At 42.1% G+C, this 22,940-nt stretch overlaps 1 protein-coding gene across 5 annotated transcripts in view; it reads left to right on the forward strand.

Annotated features, from left to right (window-relative positions):
- Positions 1-2,603: 2,603 nt before the first annotated feature.
- The window catches only part of TKFC (triokinase and FMN cyclase), a 34,048-nt gene continuing 13,711 nt past the window's right edge, over positions 2,604-22,940 (forward strand). For 2 of the 5 annotated variants that reach the window (XM_085856490.1, XM_085856491.1), the window contains exons 1-4: positions 2,605-2,759; positions 14,555-14,747; positions 15,092-15,202; positions 17,308-17,492. In XM_085856490.1, coding sequence (XP_085712616.1) covers positions 2,754-2,759; positions 14,555-14,747; positions 15,092-15,202; positions 17,308-17,492 — 495 coding nt within the window. In that variant the 5' untranslated portion in view covers positions 2,605-2,753. Of the gene's footprint in view, positions 2,760-14,554; positions 14,748-15,091; positions 15,203-16,003; positions 16,191-17,307; positions 17,493-22,940 lie in introns of those variants that run through there. The other 3 variants (XR_015051593.1, XM_085856493.1, XM_085856492.1) reach the window with 3 other exon arrangements.

Raw genomic sequence — 22,940 nt, forward strand, 5'->3', positions numbered from 1 at the left:
TCCCACCCTTGGAATAAACTCCCTCACTCTGTTGAATGCCATTCTTCCCTCCATGCCTTCAAAACAGCCGTTCACCACCACCTATCTTTCCCCATCCAAAACCTCGATCTTTTCTACCCCTATTAATCCACCCCAAACCCACCTCCTTCAAAATTCCCAGCTTTCCTTCCTGAAAGTCCCTGTAATGTCCATCTTGTATACCCCGTGTTCCCCGCCCCATCTCTCTCCCTTCCACAGATCTCCTAATGTCTCTGTTCTCCACCGTTTTGTCCTTCCCACTCCTGCCCCTTTTGTCTCATGACCCCTTGCTGTGTGTGGTGTGTTAGCTCTCATACGAGCCTCGACAAGGTATACAAAAAACCCCAAACTTGTTACATGTGGCCTAGCGTGCAGGACATCTTGAGCGCGGATGCTTTGAGTAACCGCAAAAGAAGTATTCACTTTATTGCTGACAGTAGCAGATGCTGATGAACAGTCAGGCGAGTCCTCAATAGCACTTCTCGGCTCAGAAGCAGTTTCACTGAACGATGACCCCAAAGGCACACTGTATAGCTCGGAACTATTTTGTGCCGAATTGAAAGCCCCGGCTTGATCAAGCATAGTCGCCAACTCTAACGTCTTATTTTCCAAGAGACGTTGACGGATCAACGAGGATTTTAGGCCACTGATGAATGAGTCTCTAATAGATTCTTCTTGGTTTTGAGCGGTGGTTACGGCCTTGAAGTTGCGGTCTTTACTTAAAGTCTTTAACGCCTGTAGATATTTGTTCAAGGATTTGCCAGCTTGTTGGTGACGAGTAGCAAGCAGATGGCGGATGAAAATCTCATCAGCCGGCTTTATGAACAAAGCCTCCAATATTCCAATGTCGTTCTCCCATGTCCTACACTCCGCAATACTCTCATTGATCCTTGGTGTGACAAAATGTGTCAGAACACATAGTTTGTTCAGTCCTTCAGGGGAAAGTATGGGAAGAACGTCCGAAAAAAATCTTCAACCGGTGTGCCCATTCCTGAGCAGCCGAGCTTGAGTTTGGATCTGTATCGAGACGTTCTGGTGTGAGCAGCCGACCCAGAGTGAGTTTTGTGGTGATTAAATTGAAGTAGACCTTTCACTGGGCTTTAATCAACACCAAAATGGCAAGGAGTGGCATCTGACGCAACAATAAAAGAGAAGAACAAGCAAAGCACAAAAGTCATCAAAAAACTGTCACACAATCATACTCTCACCATCATAAAACTCAGGAACAATCGAATACCCAACTATGGCAATATTATTGTTGTTAATATTATTGGTATTAATTAATACTAGGACGTGCCCATACGTGCGTGGCCGTACGTGCAAAAAAAAAAGAAAAAAAGAAAGAGAAAAAGAAGATTTGTGACGTCAATTGTGACGTCATAGCACTGCGTCCGGTCATTGGTTTGGTAAATAAATGGCCATAACTTGGGAACCACTTGTCCGATTAATATCAAACCTTGAAAAGGCGCATCCTCAGGTCCCCAGCAATATACCTGGCAAGTTTCAATTAGATCGGACCAGTGTTTGGCGAGAAACAGCGGTCACAAACAGACAGACAGACAGACAGACAGACAGACAGACAGACAGACAGACAGACAGACAGACAGACAGACAGACACAGAGATTTCTGGAATTATATTTATTTATATATATATATATATATATATATATATATATATGGTTTTGTTACAATGTTATCATCGTTTTGTTACTTATTTTGTTAATAGAAGGCCATGGCCGCGGAAGGACCGATTAAGCTGCTCTATACACCTCAACGTGGCGTGCGTTTAAAACGTGGGAATTCTTCGGGGTTTTTTGTAATTAATTAGCCTAATGAACTCAGGAGATCATGACGATCGTTTGGGCGTGTCACACTCCACCTCAGGAAGCTCCGGTCGAGCTCCACAAAACATGCCTCACACACCTCGTCCATTTATTGCAGATCGCGTCCACGATCCACTTCGCTGAAATGCAGCGGAAGGCTGCGGGGAAGCATCATTGGTTAAGCGCATGGCTGTGCCGCTGATGCAGTGCCCTCTGCAGCAGCTTCGGGCAGGGATTTCTTCAGGGTGCCGGAGATAGCTCGCCTCCTCCTCACGAAGGAATATCGGGATGACCTGCAGCCTTGTTCAACGCAGGATGACAGTTTAGAGATGGGTCCGGATTCGAACCCAGACTAGAGTACGAATGCCTCGAAGGCGCTCGGCAATCCTGCCAACCAATCATATCCATGCCGTTATGAACTGTATCCGTCCATGAAATCGAGCTACTCTCGGTCGGACGTTCTTCCGATAGGGCTGCAGCGACCTTGGTCCTTCGGACGGTTATTTTTCTTTTATTTCGGGTCGTCGTCGGACCTCCATTAATCGATTTCAGTCTGAGTAATGACCGGGAATCCACGGTGTTTTTCACACGTGGTTCCTGCGACTGTTTTTCTGCTTTCTCTTCCCTTGCTACGTTCTGATAACCGCATGGTCGTGACGTCACGTAGCGAACCTGTATAATCATAAACTGGTGGCGGGGTGTATACACGAATTTGTCATCGATACCGGTCTTCCTCGTATGAACACAGCATCAAAAATAAAAGAAACACCCGTCCAATGTTTGTTGGGACTCGTTGTTTGTACGATTTGAAAACAGTAATTAGAACGATTAAGGCAAAGAAGATGATAAATGGAGGAAATAATCGGTGAAGAAGCGGAAAGGACAGGGATCTTTGTGTTTGGTATTGCGTGATGCAGGTTTGTTGTAGTTTTATCTTTTATAACGAGTTTATTCCTCATTTACTATAAACGGAGAGTAGTAAGCGTGTGGGATAGGTTCGGTGTGTACTACATTGAACTTTGGTTTGTACGGTTCACACACGTCGTGCGTTCATCCCGGCGTGCACACGTCGGTTGTAGAACAACATGAAAACTTGATCCCTCCCTCGTTTTACTGTCGAGTCGAGTCGAGCACTTTTACCGTTTCGAGATCCAAACAATTAAATTTTTTCCCGCATTTAGTCCTTTTTTTTGTTTGTTTGTTTGTTGTTTTTTCCCCTATTATGAACCAGGTGAACATATTTGACTTGGTTTATCGGCTTTCTCCAGGCCAGATCTACGAGAATCTATATATGCCACTCAACTCCCGATGTAATATAAATTTTAAATTGCGAAACTTTATATTTCTTTACTCTTCAACTCGTTTAGCTGTTACATTTCTTAATGCAGCTCGTTGCTTTGATAAAAATGCAATAATGATAATAGCCGGAAGGTAGAGCCATGTAAGCAGCACGTTGTGTCAATACACCGCCAAAACCGCAGGATGTATTCATCTTCCAGACTTTGGGGCTGCAGTAAAATAATCCTTTCCACGTGATTACCGTGCACGTTTTAAAAATGTGGTTTAAAGGAGAACCAAAGCGCAAAAAAAGTTTTTTTTTTCTTTTGAAAACAAGCTCGAATGAGCGAAGAACCCCGTCCTCTTAATGATGACGTCATATAAACGAATATGACGTCATTGTGATGTATCAGGTTTGCGATAAATTATCTGTGCTAATGCCCGGCTTGATTCCCGCAAGCAAAATTCAAACAGCTTGCCTAGTTTCAGAGATAAAGGTAGAGGCGATTTCCATTAGCGGCGATATTATGATGTCAACTTTTTTTCTTGGAAGAATTTCGAAAATTGGAGATGGTTACTGCCTGCGCGTGGGCTTTCTGCATATACATGGCAAGTTTCACGAAGATCCGATGAAAACTCTGGGTTGTGAAACAAAAAAAGTAAAAAAAAATAGGAATGACGTCATAAAAATTGATATGACGTCATAGGGATGTATCATATGTGCGCTAATTCATCTCTGCTAATGCCCTGTTCAATTCCCGCAAACAGAATTCAAAAAGCTTGCCTAGTTTCGGAAATAATTTTTTAGGCGATTTCCATTAGCGGAGATATTTTGACGTCATAACTTTTTTTTCTAGGAGGAATTTTCAAAATCGGAGATGGTTACTGTCTGCGCAGGGTATTTTTACATATACATGCCAAGTTTCAGGAAGTTTCGATGAAAACTGTAGGCTGTGAAACAAAAAAGTCCACAGGAAGAAGATGAAGAACAACATCATGAGTAGGACTTAGAGATCCTCCACGAGGATCGAAAAAAAACAAAGCCTTAAACTCCTAAAGTGTGGATTTTTCCATTTTTCCAGTGACGTCACACCTTGAACCCACCTTGATCTGAATGGCGGCTTACACAGAGAAACGGTGAATGTCGAGCTCAGACTCAGATACTGATTCCACCATCATTGCGACTCTGATGGTTCACAGTGTGTTGAAACTGATCGGTGGGATTTTGAAGAAACGGTTAGAGACAAAATTCACTAGAAGGGCACTCGGTTGAGGCCATACCTCGTATCCAGATTCAGGATTTTTTGAAAATTGAGGATTTTAGAAATCTCACCGAAGTTATTGACCTTTGGCCAATGTTGACCTTTTGACCTCAAAAACAATAGGCTTCTTCGACATCACAAACTCTTCCGTTTGGTGAAGTTTCTTGAAGATGGGTTTGCAATTGTGACCTGCAGGCGACAGACAAACGGACAGAATAGCAAAATCGACGAACCAATATACTTGAAAAATCTTCGATTTTGCAAATAACAAACAAACAAATGAAATTGCTCGTTGAGCAAGGAATTGCCGGAATAACTTTGTCATGTCTCCATGATCAACTGAAAAAACAAAAACCTTGAAATCAATTTGGTTCTTATAAGTCGATAGTGCTACTGTTTAATGAGTTATAGCACTTAGTTTGGTCATGATCATAACTCGGAAGTCAATCGGACTTGAAATGGCGTTTTTTTATCGCAATTTGAGAGTTTTGACCCGACCCCCCCCGACATTCGACCCCCGACCGCTAAGAAGGGTGTTGGTGTGACACCCCAATGAGACATATGGTTGGATGCAGAATTGGAAGATGCACATTTTTGGATTTGGTTTGAAGTCGATACGACCATTTTAGCAGACGTTATCGCGGAAATAAGAATTTCAGTTTTTCGGTGACCTTGACCTTGACCTTTGACCTAGATTTACCAAAAACTACGAGTGTCTAAGTTGGACCATGGCCGATGTCTGTACCCAGTTTGGTCATGATCGCTGAAACGGTGTGGCTGTTACAAGGTAAACAAACACACAAACAGACAGACACGCAGAATGACACACACAACCGCCCAACGTAATTGCTGAAATCTGAAGGATTCTGGAAATTAACAAACAGAAAGGGGTGAAAACATCACCTCCTTCACCTTCGGTGGCGGAGGTAATGATGGAAATGCTTTCGGGTGATTATGGAGCCGAATTGCTTTGAGCCTTGCGCGAGCGATTCAGAGGAAGAATGTGGAAATGTTGGTAAAGATGAAAACTCCGGTCACGTGTTCACTATCGATCGGTAGGTTCGGTTTTCCATTCAAATGACGCTTTATGAGGGATTTTGTATTAATTGATAAATCAGTTTATTTATCACTGGAGCAGAAATACCCGCCGTCGCCTGACAGCCGACACCACCCAGGCACACTCGGACGCCCCGGACAAAATAGGCGACGAATGCTTTGTTCCACCATCACAGGCTGATGAGTTGTTTTGTATGTTACGAGATCGTCTGGTTTTATATTTTCCCGGGATGCCATTTGTGTCTGTGTTCGTGCTGTGTTGTGTTTGTGCTGTGCTGTTGTGTTGCGGTACCGTGTTCGTCTGTGTGTATGCTGTTGTGCTGAATGGTGCTGTGGTGCTACATGGTGCTGTTTGTGCCGTGCTGATGTCATGACCCAGTGGAGGAGGGGAGTGGTGCTAGGGGGGATTGGGGGTGTGAGTTTGTGGGGTGATGGGGGAGGTTGGAGGGGTGGGTGTGGGATGGTGGAAGAGGGGGGATGTAGGATGGTGTTACGGGGGGTGATGGTGGTGGCTATTGTGGAGGAGATGGTTGATGAGATGGGGGGGGGGGACCCTGAAAGTTTTAGTTTCCTCAGTCAAATCTTCTTGAAGGATTAGATGATGATGCATCGATACTTTCTCTCCACTATAAATTGATGGCGGTTCATTTGATTTGTCCTTTGTCGAAATTTGTGTTGATAATATAATTGATAATTACTTTCAGGTGCTCTTGTGGTAACTGCCGGGCAATAGCAACAGGTGTTTGATTCATCGCTCCAACTGCCCATGTATATATGCCTATAAAAATTCTACACCCCCTTTCAAAATGTTCACCTTTTGTTGCCTTATAGCCTGGAATTAAATTACATCAAATCAGACTTTTTACACCTTTGTTTACACATCATAACCCTAAACTTTCAAGTGAAAAACAAATTCTACAAATTTTAGAAAATTAAGTAAAAATACAAAACTAGAATATCTTGGTTGGATAAGTGTCCACCCCCCCCTTTTAATACCAATTGTAAATTAGCTCAGGTGTAACCAATCACCTTCAAAATCACACCCAAAGTTAATTGGCCTCCACCCGTGTTAAATTGTGGTGATTTTGATTATTTCAGTATAAAATCAGCTGTTCCTGTAGGTTTCCTCTGCTGGGTGGTGCATTTCACAGCAAAGACTCAACCATGAGAACCGAGGAGCTTTCAAAAGACCTCTGAGATAAAGTTGTGGAAAGGCACAGATCACAGGGGATGGGTATAAAAAAATAGTTCAGAGGCCTTGAATATCCAATGGAGCACAATCAAGCCAATCATTAAGAAGTGGAAGGCATATGGTACCACCAAGGCCCTGCGTAGATCAGGCCGTCCCTCCAAACTAGATGACCAAGCAAAGAGGAGACTGATCAGAAAGGCCAATGGCAACTTTGGAAGAGCAACATGTCTTTATGGTAAAGACTGGTCACTGTGTGCATGTGACAACAATATCCTAAGCACTCCATAAGTCTGGAATGTATGGTGGGGTGGCAAGAAAGAAGCCATTACTCAAAAAATCCCACCATGACTCCCATTGAGATATGCAAAAAAACACTCAGGAGATTCTTAAGGCGTGTGACAAAAAGTTTTGTGGTCTGATGAAACCAAGACGGAACTTTTTGGCCAAAATGCAAAACGTTAGATTTAGCGCAAACCCAACACAGCACATCACCCAAAGAACGCCATCCCTACTATGAAGCAAGGTGGTGGCAGCATCATGTTATGGGCATGTTTCTCATTAGCAGGGACTGGAGCACTTGTCAGGATAGAAGGGAAAATGGATCGAGCAAAATACAGAAAAATCCTCGAGGAAAACCTCCAAGAAAACCCCCTCTGTAAGAAAGCTGTAATTGGGATGGAAGTTTCACCGTTCAGTATGACAACGACCTGAAGCACACAGTCAAAGCTACACTGGAGTGGATAAGCAACAAAAAGACAAATGTCCTTGAGTGGCCCAATCAGAGCCCTGATCTAAATCTAATCGAAAATTTGTGGAATGACTTGAAGATTACTGTCCATCAACACTCCACACATGACTTGACTGAGCTTGAACAGTTTTGTACAGAAGAATGGGCAAGTATTGCCCAATCAAAGTGTGCAAAGTTGGTAGAGACCTATCCCAATCGACTCACAGCTGTAATTACTGATAAAGATGCTTCCACCAAGTATTAACTCAGGGTGGTGGACACTTACCCAACCAAGATATTGTAGTTTTGTATTTTTAATTAATTTTCTAAAATTTGTATAATTTGTTTTTCACGTGGAAGTTGTGGGTTAAGATGTGTAACTAAAGGTGGAAAAAGTCTGATTTGATGCAATTTAATTCCAGGCTATAAGGCAACAAATGGTGAAAATTTTGAAAGGGGCTGTAGACTTTCTATAGACACCGTATATGATACAAATGGGAGAGGACTTCAAACATGCATGATCATTGGATGATCCTCTTCGTACCTTTCGGCGCACGAGGCTGCCAAGGCATTTTAAACGTGAATAATAGATGAACCTGAATGGGAATTTATTTGAAGTGAATCATGTAATACATGTGTACTGTACGTTCATTGAGGTATCGACATGATGTAATACCAGGGGGATTCTAATGTAGCGAGCAAAGCATCCTCTAGTAACTGATGAGATAGCTGAACCCAAAATAGACAATGACGATGTAAGCAGGTATGACGAGGTATGCAGGCACAGAGGACTTAACTCCTGAGTGAGACTAACTCCTGAGGCTTTTGTACACGTTTACACCGTGTGGTTTAAATTTGAATTGCCCAATCAGCAGCCTTGCCTTTTTGATAGGTGTGGCTTCTCCCTCATTCATTTTGGGTTGTTTAAAAAAAAAAAAAAATTTTTTTTAAATCTTTGTTTCCTTGAGGATACATTTATGTACTGGTAGGCAGCAACTGCTGAAACCTGTATTAGGGATTGTTGGTTGTGATTCAACCACTTGGGACGTCACTTTTGAGAGGCTATGTTGGACTCCGTCAACTACTGTTCGGGTTCGGAGGAGAAGCACTACAATGAAGCTAAAAATGCACAAAGCACGATTTTGTGCATTGTCTATTTAAACATTCGCCACGAAAGTCCGTTTGCATTCTCAACCATCGGTAAAAAAATCATTTTGTTGTTAATTTTCTGGTTTTATCGTTCAAAGTGTTGATTTTTATATTTTTGGCATTTTTGTAACAGTACAACACACACAAAATGAAAAAAAATGTCTCCTCTTTTGAATTGGCAAAGAAATTGACATTACACAATGCTCAACGCAGCCTCGGGGTATGTTTCTGGAATGGCAACATCCATTTATCCCTCTCATCGCACCATTCACTGCCATTTTGAGTCACCATGAGCCTCTAAAACCCAAAAGGCCTGTTTATGTTCCGCAATAGTGTGCAGAGAGGCCTATTTGCCGTTCAAGATTCCCGTCCCCGGCCTACAAATTGGGCCAGCCAGAGTGGCCAAAGGAAACGGACTCATCGCATTCCCAATGTTCGGCACACCTTGCCAAGTGGCATGTTGGAATTGTGAAAGTGCCTTCGTATTGCCTTTGGACGTGTGTTCGTGATGCACATTCTTAAAAACAATTGATGCCATGTCCTTTCTCCATTCCCGTTTTACACCCGATTGAAAAAAAAACTTTCTCTACAGCTCGCCCGAAGTTCATAAAAGCACGGTGATCTGGAGGATGCCCCAGCGAGTCGAGACGTGAAGCGTAATAAGCATGTGATGGATGTGATGTAATTACTATGACTTGAAACGACCTCGTCGGTGTGCGTAATGTATCAACGCTTTGCTGCCGTCTCCGCCGGCCTAATTGGCTCCGTGAGCTCGGTCACAAACGCGACGATAAACTAGAATGGCACTCGTACAGCGCATCGTCTCTCCTCGTGTGTTCATTCTGAATCAAATACCATTGTTAACCGAACATGCCACTATTATGGCTCACTGCTGTAATGGCCGATATACCCGCATTGACCAAGCACCCTATTATGTGTTGTAGTTTCTTGGCGTCAATTATGAACGTAATAAATTTAATTAACCACTCACATTGGGTCATAAATCAGATATATGAAGTTTCAGATGGTTTTTTTTTGGATCATCATTTCAATATCAACCAATTATGGCTGGAATGCCGCTTCACCGATGACGTCATCGTTATCACCCTATATATACCCCGTGGGGCATTGATGACGTATGCCAAGTTTCAAATTTTCTTCGTGAAGTGGTTTCAGAGAAAATGTCTAATATTTTTTTCCCCTTTAACCCAATATCGCTGACATACCACGTGACCTATGATGTCTATGTTGGCAGCAAAATATTCCTCCGATGTTTCACGTTTTGCATCGATCGGACAACCGGTTGCAGAGAAAACCATTTTTTAGGCGAAAATATGTCGATGCAGACACACACACGCACACAGACATACAGACACACACACACACATACAGACACACACACACACACACACAGACGCACACAGACATACAGGGGCATTGCAATAGTTGTGCATCCCCTTCGGGGTGAGACGAACGAGGATTTGAATAGTTAAAGGATTGAGTGTGCCCAGGCCGGAGCCACTGTCACATGTTTACATCGGCTCTTCCCATGGCCACCCCGAACGCAACATAATGAATTGATTCCTCAAAGTACAGATATCTCTTCAGCCTTTGGTCCGGGAGGACTAGTAGGACATGCATATTGCTGTCTTCTCAAACATCTCCACAGTCAGGATTCAAGTTATCCTACTATTCTGCCTCGTAAACGTCGTTCACGAAATGTACTTGAATGAAAATAGAGTAGTTGCCCAAATGTGTGTTTGCGTATTATGTCTTCACCCAACGTTTGTCCGTGAGCAGGATATCTCAAAAAGTTGTGGACGCGATTCGTACAAAGCTAGGTGGACAGGTTGGGTGTGTGACGAGGACGAATTGATTCGTTTTTGGTGAAGATCCAGATCCGAGAATTAAATAATTTTTTCAGTGATTCTTCAGCATTCAGAGATGGGGGGCCAAGAACAATATGCAGCACGATATTTCAAAAAGTTGTGGACGAGTTATGACAACTTGGTGGATGAGTCGGACAGGTGACGAGAACAAGCCGATTCAATGTTGGTTCATGTCCGGATCCAGATCCAGCCAATCTAGTCCATTTGCCATTTGGAGAACCTGGAAATGGTCTATAGTATAAGGTTTTTTTGGTGGATTTGCTATCCCATGGGGTCCCTGAAGCAATTCAGCTTGGTTGTTCTCAAAACAACTTTGGGCATTTTTTAAAATGTGCAAATTAGGGCCACCATTACCGAAAAACCTATTTTCTTCAATATATTTGCAACTATGCATGATAATGTCACAAAAATGATGTCAAGACCTATGTTTTCATGGTCAAGCATTACGATAAAGGCATGCAAAAAGTTATTACATGCATTTATTTTGTCTGAATGTAAATTAATTGCCGCCATTACCGAAAAACCTATTTTCTTCAGTATCTTTGCAACTATGCATGGTAATGTCACAAACATGGTGTCTAGACATATGTTTTCATGGTCAAGGGTTACGATAAAGGCATGTAAAAAGTTATCACATGTGTATATATATATATATGACATAACTGTGGCGGCTCTCAAAACGTACTCAATTCTCTTTTCAGGTGATCGAGATGGCTTACGAAACGTGTCTCCTCCCGATCTGCCGTGAGAAGGGACCCCATCAGACAGTCAGAGTCCAAGGCATCAGGACAATGATTCAGCGGAGTAAAGAGAGGGGTGACGATGACGTTCATGTCAAGTTACAGGCCATTTTGGACTCATAGGGAGAGAATTCATCTGTGGAATGCCATAAGGCGTGTTACTGTACTTGCACATCTAAACAGAATGTGGCTAAATATATAGCAAAGAAAAGGAAAGAAGACTTTTCAACAACAGAGAGTGAACCAGAGACTAGCAGAGTAAGAAGGTCTCAACTTCCAACGTTTCAATTAAAAACTAGAACGGGCACTCGTAGAGAGCATATACCTTCGCCGCCGCTACTGTTTTGTTCTTGGCATAAGAGTGTGGGGAACAGAACAAGGAGCATTTTGGTGCTGATTTCATACAAATCGGATAAGAATTGACTGCGTTATGATAAAAATACGCACATCTGCAAGGTCGTGACCCCCCCTGACCTTTGACCCCCAACCGCGAGTAAGGGCAATTACGTCATTGTGTCAAGTTGCATATCACAAGATTGGGCATTAAATTCTGAACATTTTGGCATTAGTTTCATGCAAATTGGATAAAAATTGACCGCGATATGGTAAAAAGACGATTTTGACCTTTTCATGACCTTGACCTTTGACCCGATTGCTCCCAAAATCTAATCAAATGGTCCTTGGCTAATAACCAATCATCCCACCAAATTTCATGCAATTCGGGTTAATACTTTTTAAGTTATGGAAAACAAACAAATAAATAATCATTGGCATCTCCCACAAACATATATTTTGGTACTGATTATAATGCCAGGATTTGGGACATTTTCTTTTAAAAACAAGGGTAATGACGTAATTGTGTCATGTCGCCAATCACAAGATTGGGCAATGAATTCTGAACATTTTGGCATCGGTTGCATGCCAATTAGATCAAAATTGACCGCACTATCGTAAAAATACGAATTTGACCTTTCCGTGACCTTGACCTTGACGTTTGACCCGATCGCTCCCAAAATCTAATCAAATGTTCCTTGGATAATAACCCATCATCCCACCAAATTTCAAGCGATTTGGTTTAATACTTTCTGAGTTATGCGAATAACACACACACACACACACACACACACACACACACACACACACACACACACACACACACACACACACACACACACACACACACACACACACACACACACACACACACACGTACACACACATACACACACACACACACACACACACACACACACACACACACACACACACACACACACACACACACACACACACACACACACACACACACACACATATTCACAAATAAATAAATAAATACACAGCGACCAATACATAACCTTTCGCAGAATGCGAAGGTAATAACATTGTTTGATCTGTGGTGATGACTGTCTTCCTAAAGACCCCAAACACCCTGACAGGTGGGAGCGTATAATCCAGTGCGAGACCAGTGATCGCCCTGGCCTTACACCTTTCAAAGATGTACTTTTAGATTTATGTGAGCAGAGAAATTATGATTGGGGCAGAAAGGTTGAAATCCACATCAAAGGTGTTCTTACAGATTTACCTGCCGCAGACGGGCAATACCATAAGAAGTGTTATGATGCGTTCATGGTTATTCCTAAGTATACCAATTTGTCATTGAACTCTGATGTTGATGATGATGCTCTGAATTCGGTAATTAATGACATGTACAGGTATGCTAACCAACAACTCCGTACATGGACAGCTATTGAATTACATGATATGTACTGTAGTTTAGGTGGATTGTTATCTCGCAGGCAGATGTTCCAAAATCTCACAAACTATTTAGGTAATGACATTGTCGTTATACGTATGGAGGGTTGTGCCTCAGTTGTAGGGTTTAGGCATCTTGTGGGTAAATCCTTGAAGCTGGTCGAGGTCGATTCAGTTGATGAAGATAGTGTGGACGCTGTGGTAAGGCAGGTCAAAGGTGAGGCACGAGCTGTACAGTACAATAGCGCAAACTATGATCTCGTAGAATTCACTTACAACAACACACTCAAACAAACTAGCACCACACTGCTCAAGATAATTTTAGAATTGGTTTCGGGGGGGGGGCGGGGGGGAGGTGACAAAAAAGTATCTCAGTCTAACCCAAGCTGTACAAAGTCACATCGCAGGCATTAGAACCCAGACAATGCTGGGGCTGGCAGTGAAGCTTCATCACAGGTATGGGAGTTCAGAGTTGATCACGCTCCTACATGATCACGGTTTCATAGTGTCCTATGACGAGATCATACGTTTCCGCAAATCAGCTGCAAAATTTGCGGGTGAAAAGAGCAGTGTGCTACATCAGGCCATGGGCTTGGAACGGAGGGTGGGGCCAATCTTTGGGTGGTTCGACAATTTTCACGTCCTGGTTTCAACTCCCAATGGATGCCGAGAGACCCACGTCATGGCTCATGAGTTCCAGCAGAATCCGGCTGGTATCATAGAGCTGGGTAATGCTCGATCTGGAGTTATGAACCTTGTGATCCCACGCCTGCGCAAGACAGCAGCTGCAAATAATTTACATTCAGGCAAAATATATACATGCGAAAACTTTTTAAATGTCTTTATCGTAACCATTGACCATGAAAACATAGGTCTCGACACCATGTTTGTGACATTATCATGCATAGTTGCAAAGATATTGCATAAAATCGGTTTTGGGGTAATGGCGGCAATTACTTTACAAACAGACAAGATAAATACATGTAATAACTTTTTGCATGCCTTTATCGGAATCCTTGACCATGTAAACATAGGTCTAGATAACATTTTTGTGCCATTATCATTCATAGTTGCAAAGATACTGAAGAAAACAGGTTGTTTGGAAATGGTGGCCCTAATTTGCATATTTAAAAAAAATTGCCCAAAGTTGGTCAGAGGACAACCAAGTTGAATTGCTTCAGAGACCCAGTGGGATAGCAAATCCACTTTAAAACTTTGTACTATAGACGATTGCAAGGTCCGCTATTGAACTCATAAGGATGGCAAATGGACTAATCAGTGGGATACAAAATGTAAACGGTTCAGCGTGGCGGAGGTACACTGTGTACCCAGTGTCGTTCTGGTTTGTATTTGTGATTCCATAGGTTTGGGTGTAGAACGGTTATCGATACAAGTGGGCCAGCAGACATGTTCTCTTGTTTTTCCGTGAAATTAATTAATTTCCTACGGTCCGAGAGACCTGCCAGCCCAACACCTGTTGATCAACAGGAAGTTTAAAGTGCCGTCTCCAGCACCAAGTGTCGTGGGCTCTGACGGAGCTGAAAGTTTTTCATCACCAATGATAAGGTTCAAATGAAGTACAATTTCATTGACACCGTGGCCTGAAAGTCACATCATCCTTAATTCCTCGCACCCTCCTCCCAAAACTGGTACTGTATCCGCAGGCTGTGAGTAAGAAACTGGTCAATGATGCTGGAGCCTGTGCTACTGAGGCCCTGCAGGGGATGGCAGCGGTGACACCTGCCACGCGGATCTTGGCCGGCCACAGAGTGCTCCTTCGTGCTGATCTCCATGCAGTTTGTGGCCGTGTTGCCCTGCTTACCGGAGGGGGTTCAGGACATGAGCCAGCCCATGCTGGTATATATTGTTGTTGTTATTGAAGTGATATAAGGCTCAAGGACGGGCTTGTACTTAGATTACGTGCAAGACAAAAGACAGTTGATATCAAATGTCTTTACATGAATTACAAGGAGATGTGTAAACAATGGACAACGCATCTGGAATATGGGATTTGAGTCTGGGTTCAAATGGGGACATAAATAGGGGACAACCTGAACATGACAACTCATTTTGGTTTGTGCGTGTGCGTGCGTGCGTGCGTGTCTAATGTGTGTAATGCGTATGTAATTGTTTTAAACAATCCTTGATTGTGTTGTGTTAATTTGTCGGTCGGACGAGGCTCACAGTCTGTTTTTGCACAGGTTACATCGGCCCTGGAATGTTGACAGGTGTCATTGCAGGAGATGTGTTTACCTCTCCTCCACCACGGAGCATTCTTGCTGCCATTCGAGCTGTTGCCGGAGCCGGTGCTGGTAAACTGCATAACTTTGATGTTTTTGAAAAGTGATCACGTGTGTCTCTTCAAACTGCTTTTATGGATTTTTTTTTGTCCTTGTGCTTGCGAGAGACATTGTGTTTGAGGACTGAACGCATTTGAACTGGCTTTCTGGCGGTTTGAGGAATAGACAGTTGATTATTTTGTTACCTCCGCTACCGAAGGTGAAGGAGGTTATGTTTGCACCCATTTCTGTCTGTTTGTCTGTCTGTCTGTTTGATATCTCAAAAAGTTGTGGACGAACTCATTTGATTTTGGTGAAGATCCGAATCCGGATCTGGATACGAGAATTTTTTTTTTTAAAGTGATTCTTCACCATTGAGAGATTGGGCCAAAAACTATATTATTTATATATATCATGATATTTCAAAAAATTTCTGTGTATCATGATATTTCAAAAATGTATTGGGCCTGATATGTTCTCGTGGATTAGGCATTGTGTGGTGGAGGTATGCGCTCTACCGAGAGCCTTCTTGTTTGTAGCTGTGACAAAAGTATGTGCATTGTATGTCACATGACCTGTTGACTTTTTTATTACTAGAAAGACTGGCTCCTGGGGGGGGGGAGGGTCGACGGGGTGGAGGGGGGGTCATGTGTATGAGGTGGGCACAATGCGGTGGCAGTTTGTTAATAGTCTTCTTCTTCTTTAATGGCCACAATTATTCCCATGTTACTTTGGTGTTGGCTCGGGAAAACTTGGCCAAAGTCTTTCATGAACTGGCTGGCGAGGCCTGACATTCAATGAAGGTTAAAGGCAGGAATTTATAATTTTGTTCAGGATGCTGCCGATGGCTCAACTACTCTTTGTGAAGGACGGCATGAGATCTTTAACGTCAACCAACTAATGCCGGCAGATGTGACACCCATTTAACATCCATCCGAGGGACAGTACACACATCGATGAATCACCCTGCCTTTGAAACACCGGGATGACCGTTTATCGATGGGTCAGGATTCGAACCCAGGTGAGACAGCTTAGAGGAGAGTGTGCATATCCCTAGGCCATCCTACAAGTTTCAGAGTTAATATTATTGTAATTTATTCCATTATCATTGGACACAAATTAGTTCTGGGAGCAGTGAGGAACAACGTTTTCCTCCCTGCTCCCAGAAATGCTTTGTGTACCACACACTGGTTGATGGGTGGCAAGCATTTCCTGGTGGTCAGGATGCAAGCAGCAGCAGCAGCAGCTGGTGCATGACACTTACTTCCTGGTACCCACTGCAGTAACAGGGTCTGATCTCAACTTGATGTCATGTCAGGCTTGAATAGTTCACTCCAGGGAGGACCTTCTGCTCCTCGCTATCATGGACACCTACTCCTATTGAGGAATGGTCCAACTGTATGACCATGCGTTCTGACCCTTTGGAGTTGGGGACCTGTACTTAAGTCTTCAGGCTGGGGTGCATGTGTATGCGAATGGGACAGTCGTCTTGTTGGACTGTGTACTTTGGCCATGCTTTCAAGGTGCACGTCCCAAGCTGTTTAAATGTTTTTTTTGTTGTTTTTAAACCTTATTTATTTATTTATTTATTAATTTTTTAAGGTCTCCCTCATAAGGCGATGGCCATCAAGCCTGAAACACGTGTCTGTGGATGTTCCCTCTCCGGGCTTGACTGGTCTATAAAATTGAGAATTGAACTCCCTTCCCGGTATTGGCTACAAGGAAGAGGGGGTTAGAGCTCTGCCAAGCTCATGCCTAATCGGCGGAGCCGATGCAATTGTTTCGCCAAAAGAGCCTTAAAAAAAAAAAATTCATACCATTGCTTTGTCCTCACTGCAAATTCAAATAATATATTAATGTTACTTCCAGTAAGAAGTTATCCATCCATTTTGTAAATCGCTTCATATTTAACCTTCGATGGATGGAATGTTTACATTTTTGGTGAAACAAAACAAAACATCGGTTTTCATCAGGTTGGAAAATGAGGTACAGCGCTGTATCGAGAATGTTTCGAGATATTTGAAAATCTTACCTGCCATGCTCTTTTTGTACCCACATTAAAACTGCAAACTTATCATGTTTGTTCATCAAAAGCACGACCAATTTACCGCGGCCTGTGTAACTTTGTTTGTGTTTAGTTGGAGTTCTACTTATTGTGAAGAACTATACAGGAGACCGTCTGAACTTTGGGTTGGCAGCTGAGCGTGCCCGGGCTGAAGGGATATCGGTAGCGATGGTTGTCGTCGCAGAAGACTGCGCACTCAGTTCTCCGGACAAGACCGCTGGCCGGCGTGGCTTGTGTGGAACCGTCCTGGTGCACAAAGTGAGTGATGAAAGTGAAAGATCGGAACGGCAGCTGTTATTAGCATTTACAATGTGAACGTCTCCCTATCAGACAATCTCAAGCTTGTTATCCCCACGCTTTTTGGGGAAAAAATAAAATAATAACACGGGGATATTGTAATCGGCTCCGTCTGACCGTCTGTCCGTCCGTCATGCGATCTCCTTGTAGACTGTTATGCAGAAATTCACCAAACTTGGTAGTTATTGATCAATACACGGCACGAAGGTGCAAGAGCAGTTCCATTTTGGCCCCTCTCCCTGGGGCGGGGTCAAAAGGTTAAATGCTATTGAGGGGCACACTTAAAACATTTTAAAAATTAAACTGTACATGTAATCAACATTGAGAGAGGCGTGAAATATGTAACTTTTTATTTTTTTTTTAAATTTGACACCCAGTTCATGCCCCAGGGGGTGGGGACTTCCGGTTCAGGGGTCAAAACAGGAAAATATATTTATTTATTTATTTTACTCAAAATTTGATATTGAGTCATTTCCTTTTGGACCTTTGAGCCGTCTGTCAACGTTGCTTTCAGTGAGAAGCGTGAGGATTTGCGATGGCGCGTCATCGACCTTGCTCCTAATTTTCATTCATGAAGGGAGATTTGTGCTCAATTATATTTCAAAATTCTGTATCACAAGCATAGTTTTTTTTTATGCCTCCGCCGAAGAAGTCGCCGCAGGTATTATGTGTCGTCCATCCATATGTACATCCGTTTTTCCATGCTGATTTTTCTCTGTTTTCTCTACGACTGCTTATCCGATTGACACAAAATTTCCACCGTATGTGCGACTACTCGTGTAGAATGCTTTAATGATCATTATGATGTCACAGGTCACGTGGTGTGGCAGCCATGTCGGAAAAAAGAAAAAAACTTTGGACCTCTGTATCTTCGAAGCAGCTCCATGGAAAAAATTGAAACTTCGCACACGTTAATTACTCCACATGGGAAACGAGTGATTGTTTTTTTTTTGTTGATGTCATCGGTGGCTTCATTATGGCGTCATAATTGCATACGTCGAACGCTTTATCCAATCAGTATGAAAAATTTTGAGGGTCATCCAGGGCTAAATTATATGGGGGGGGGGGGAATTGATGATGTAATCAGTCATGTGGTTCGGCAAGCATATTGTTTTTAACATAAAAACCTTCAAAAATCTTCTTCGAAACGTCAGAACAAGTTGAGGAGAAACTTTACAGTGTCGTGGAATTTAATTCCTCATAATAATAAACTCCTCAGGTTTGGAATTCAGAACATTCATTGCAAGGATAGCAAAAGCAAAACACAGACAGAAGTCTATAGGCAGTCTTGAATGATCCGTGACCAAGAAAAACTCTTTCAGCCACAAATAATCCAGATTTATACATGTTGATGTGATATGTTGTCAACATATTTCATCAGAAGTGGATGTGGAAATCTCTTACAACATGTTGTTTTTTACAAGTTCTTTTTTTTTTCTTCAAACCTCATGATGATTTTGCAAAATTTTCATTGTGATACAGGAATTAAACAAAACATGTTTAAAGAGGTTCGCTTGTACAATTAACACTCAAAACCTTTTTTTTTTTTTTTGCAGATTATTAGGGACTTTTATTCATATTATAAAGCATTTATTAATTCCACAGACGAATCTCAAATGGTAAGAAAAGATTGACGTGGATGTTGAGCGATCTCGATGTAATGCACTACGCTTGGCACGAGATGTCACCCTTGCCATACACAACTGCAAGACTCACAATTTCCCAATCATTAATCAATTAGCACATTATAATAAAAGCCATTATTATAACGACACATTGTCCATCTAATGCAGTGTCCATCCAAATTATTAAATAATTAAAAGCTTCATGGATCATACAGCATCGATACATGTGTACGAATGTAAATTCCTGCAATGAATTCTAATCAACTTTGAAATTACATAATTCTTATAATTATTGTTGCGACTGCAAAGTGTCAAATCAATTGTATATAAACTTAAAGTGCATATTTATTTGCCTTTTATAAAGCTCGGTTAAATAATCTAGTTATGCACATTCTGGTGATGAGAGTTTTGTGAAATACAACTCGTGTTTACAAGCTCACTTTACGTGATCAGCTGAAAGAGTTTTGCAATTCTTTTACTGTGGCTACAAGTGTCAGCAATTTTTTATTTTTTATTTGAAGAAACATTTAGCTTCAAAGTTCAACAAATTCTCAGAACAGTGTATGTATAAGGTGTGACCATTAACGAAGATCCAAAAGTTGTATTTCACTTTCACAACAGCTATGATTGCCGATCCATGAGGAACAAAAAGTTCTCCAGCTATAAGGTCGTCGGTCACATGGTGAGGCAGCTCTGATTTTTTTTTTTGAAGAATAAACCTTTAAAAAATCTTCTCCAGAACAGCTGGATATATCCTGGAGAAACTTCACCCACATGTTCCCCAAGCCTTGGGGATACCACGGTGTTCACTAATATAATTAATAGGTCACATGGTCTGGCAGCCATATTGGATTAAACGAAAATCTTTTTAAAAATTCTTCATCGTTAACCGTTTTATCAATCAATGCGAAATGTCATAGTTATGATCTAGTAGTCATGGGGAATCTATGGTTTAAATTTCAAGACGTAACACATCAGACACATGGTCTGGCAGCCAGAATTATTTAATATTTTTAATCTGGGTTCAGGGATTTAAATCAAACTTGGTACAAGTATGTATAACGATGTAATAATGTGGACGGAAGCATACCTGGCGAAGTCGAAGAGTGCCCTTCTAGTTGTTTTTCAACTTGAATTGATGTTTGCAACGGTATATGAAAAATTATTATCCTGATCATTTTAGTTTGTTTGTTCATTATTTCATTTCTATCGTTTATTTCCTTTTCCTTTTCAGATGCTGCCCTGTTATTGTTCCCTTGTAAAGCCCTGGGCTCATGATGTTGGGATCCCTTGTTCAAATCGGTATAGTAGGGGTGCCAAGGTGCAGAAATGTGCTCAAAAAGAGATTGAGGAAGTCATGCAAGAACATACTTTTGTCATAGATGTTTTTTGGTAGATTGGACCTTGGCGCACATGACTGGGGTGGCCTGCTTGGCCAACTCTCTTGCGAAAGTGCTCATCTGGCTCAATTTATCATGCGTCACCATGATGAAATTCAGCCCAAAAATTAGGGGTAGGGGAAATGGAATTCATTATTTGAACAAGTAATTAGCAAATAATAACTTTTATGAGAAAAAGCCGACTTTTGCCATTTTTGCGATTCTGCTCATAGACATAAAGGGGTTAATTCTCAAATTCTCTGTATCCACCTAACATGGCTTGATTATCAAAAACTTTGCTATATAGTACTCTTAAATTTGTGTTTGTGTCATTCATTTATATTTATTGGTTTGGGTACAGCAGTTCCATTTATACCCACGGCCCCTAGATTTTCACCTGATCCTTCCGAGCATGACCTTTTGACCCCTCAACCTGCACTCAGTGACCCCATCAAAATGTTTCTCCTACCAAATTGTAGCCCAGCCCAAACCCTTTCTTCTGATACCTAAAATGTTGGTAAACAACAACAGTAACATGTTCAAATAATGAATTCCATTTTCCCTACCTCTAATTTTTGGGCCGAATTTCGTCATGGTGACACATGATAAATCGAGCCAGATGAGCACTTTCGCAAGAGAGTTGGCCGAGCAGGCCACCCCAGTCATGTGCGCCAAGATCCAATCTACCAAAAAACATCTAGGACAAAAGTATGTTCTTTCATGACTACCCCTCTCCAAGTTTCTGGCCTCTGGCACCCCGACTAGTATGACTGCATGGGTGAAACTCTTCCATATCTGGATGGAAATCCATATTTTTTTTGTAATGACCGATAGAGGTTTCCGTATGCCGCGTTTTTGGGGAAATTGTGGCGCTATTCCTATGTACGGATTTGTTTCTTCACCCATTTCATCCGGATGGGGTGAACAGCCAACACCCGTGTTCCTACACGTCATTACCACAATGATGTAAATTCCTCCCTTTGTTGTGTTTTTACGAGTTTTTAAAAATACTGAAAAATGCTGAAGTGCCGTCTTCACATTGCATGAAGTAAAGATGCGATCCTGGCACACACACACACACACACACACACACACACACACACACACACACACACACACACACACACACACACACACACACACACACACACACACACACACACACACACACACACACACACACACACACACACACACACACACACCAATACGAAACCTGACGATGTTGTTCGTCGTGGTGAAGTTTGTGACCATGTCGATACGATGCCAATTCATCTTAACAAGGGATTTTGATGCAGGATGAGGCCATTTGGCCCATCATGCTTGCGCCACACCAACGCCACATCCAACTACATAAGTTGAGCCAATTCTCTACGTATGTGTGCTTGGGCCTGAAAATCATAGAATTTTTTTAAAATAATAAACTGCTGGGCCAATTTCTGCCAAATTTTCCATACCTGCTGGGTCAGGTACCCAGTGTCAGGTCATGTGCACAAAATAATTCCCCCTTACCCCTGTCCCCCCTTGGGGGGGGGGGGTCGAAGGCGTCTGTCATTGAAAAAATTAATCTGGAATATCGGGACATATTTTATCTTCACTTAAAAAAAAAAAACCCTCCACTCATTTGTTCCTCTTTTTCCCCGCATGTGGAACGAGCTTCCAAATTCTCTTCAATATCATTCTTCCCTACGCGTCTTCAAAATACCTGTTCAACACCTTAATCAGATCATCCCCGATCTAAAACCACAATATTTTCTACCCTCCTGTTTTATATGCGATATCCGTACGAGTTCCTTCGCGATTCGTCGATAAATGCAAAAACAAACAAACGAGAAAGATGGTGTGCATCGCACGATACTTGTGAAATAGAAAGGGGTCTAAGTGATGAAGAGGTCTTAAGGTGTCAAAAAGGGTATTAAGGTGACTAAATGGGTCTGAAGTGTTGATAGGGGTCTATATTGGTCCAAGGGTTCAAAACGGTGTAAATGTCATGGGGTCTAGAGGGTCTTGAAAGATCTAAAATGTCTTTAGGGGTCTAAAAGGTACATCCCTGTAGCGCGTAATTAATCAACGTAGTCACGGTACAATATCACGTAATTAATAGACGTAGTCACCTCGGGGTCAACCGAGGCTTCATCGTCCACCTTCATCGGATGAAAACTGATGATTTACGTGACCTTGACCTTTTGACCTATCAACCTCAAAAACAATAGGTTTCCATCTTTTGACTAGCTCTATCATTAGTTTAAGTTTCTTGAAGATTGGTTTGGAATTGCTGACGGACAAACATACTCGATGAACGAATATACTTTCGAATTTTCGATTTCACAAGTAATTACCATACTGATAGGATGGTGCAGAGGTAACGCACTTACCTTTGAGCCGCCTAGTCCGGATTGGATTCC

This window comes from Eptatretus burgeri, chromosome 15 (assembly GCF_056783735.1).
Source record: "Eptatretus burgeri isolate ZD-2024b chromosome 15, Ebu_testis_v1, whole genome shotgun sequence".
Taxonomy (NCBI): Eukaryota; Metazoa; Chordata; class Myxini; order Myxiniformes; family Myxinidae; genus Eptatretus; species Eptatretus burgeri.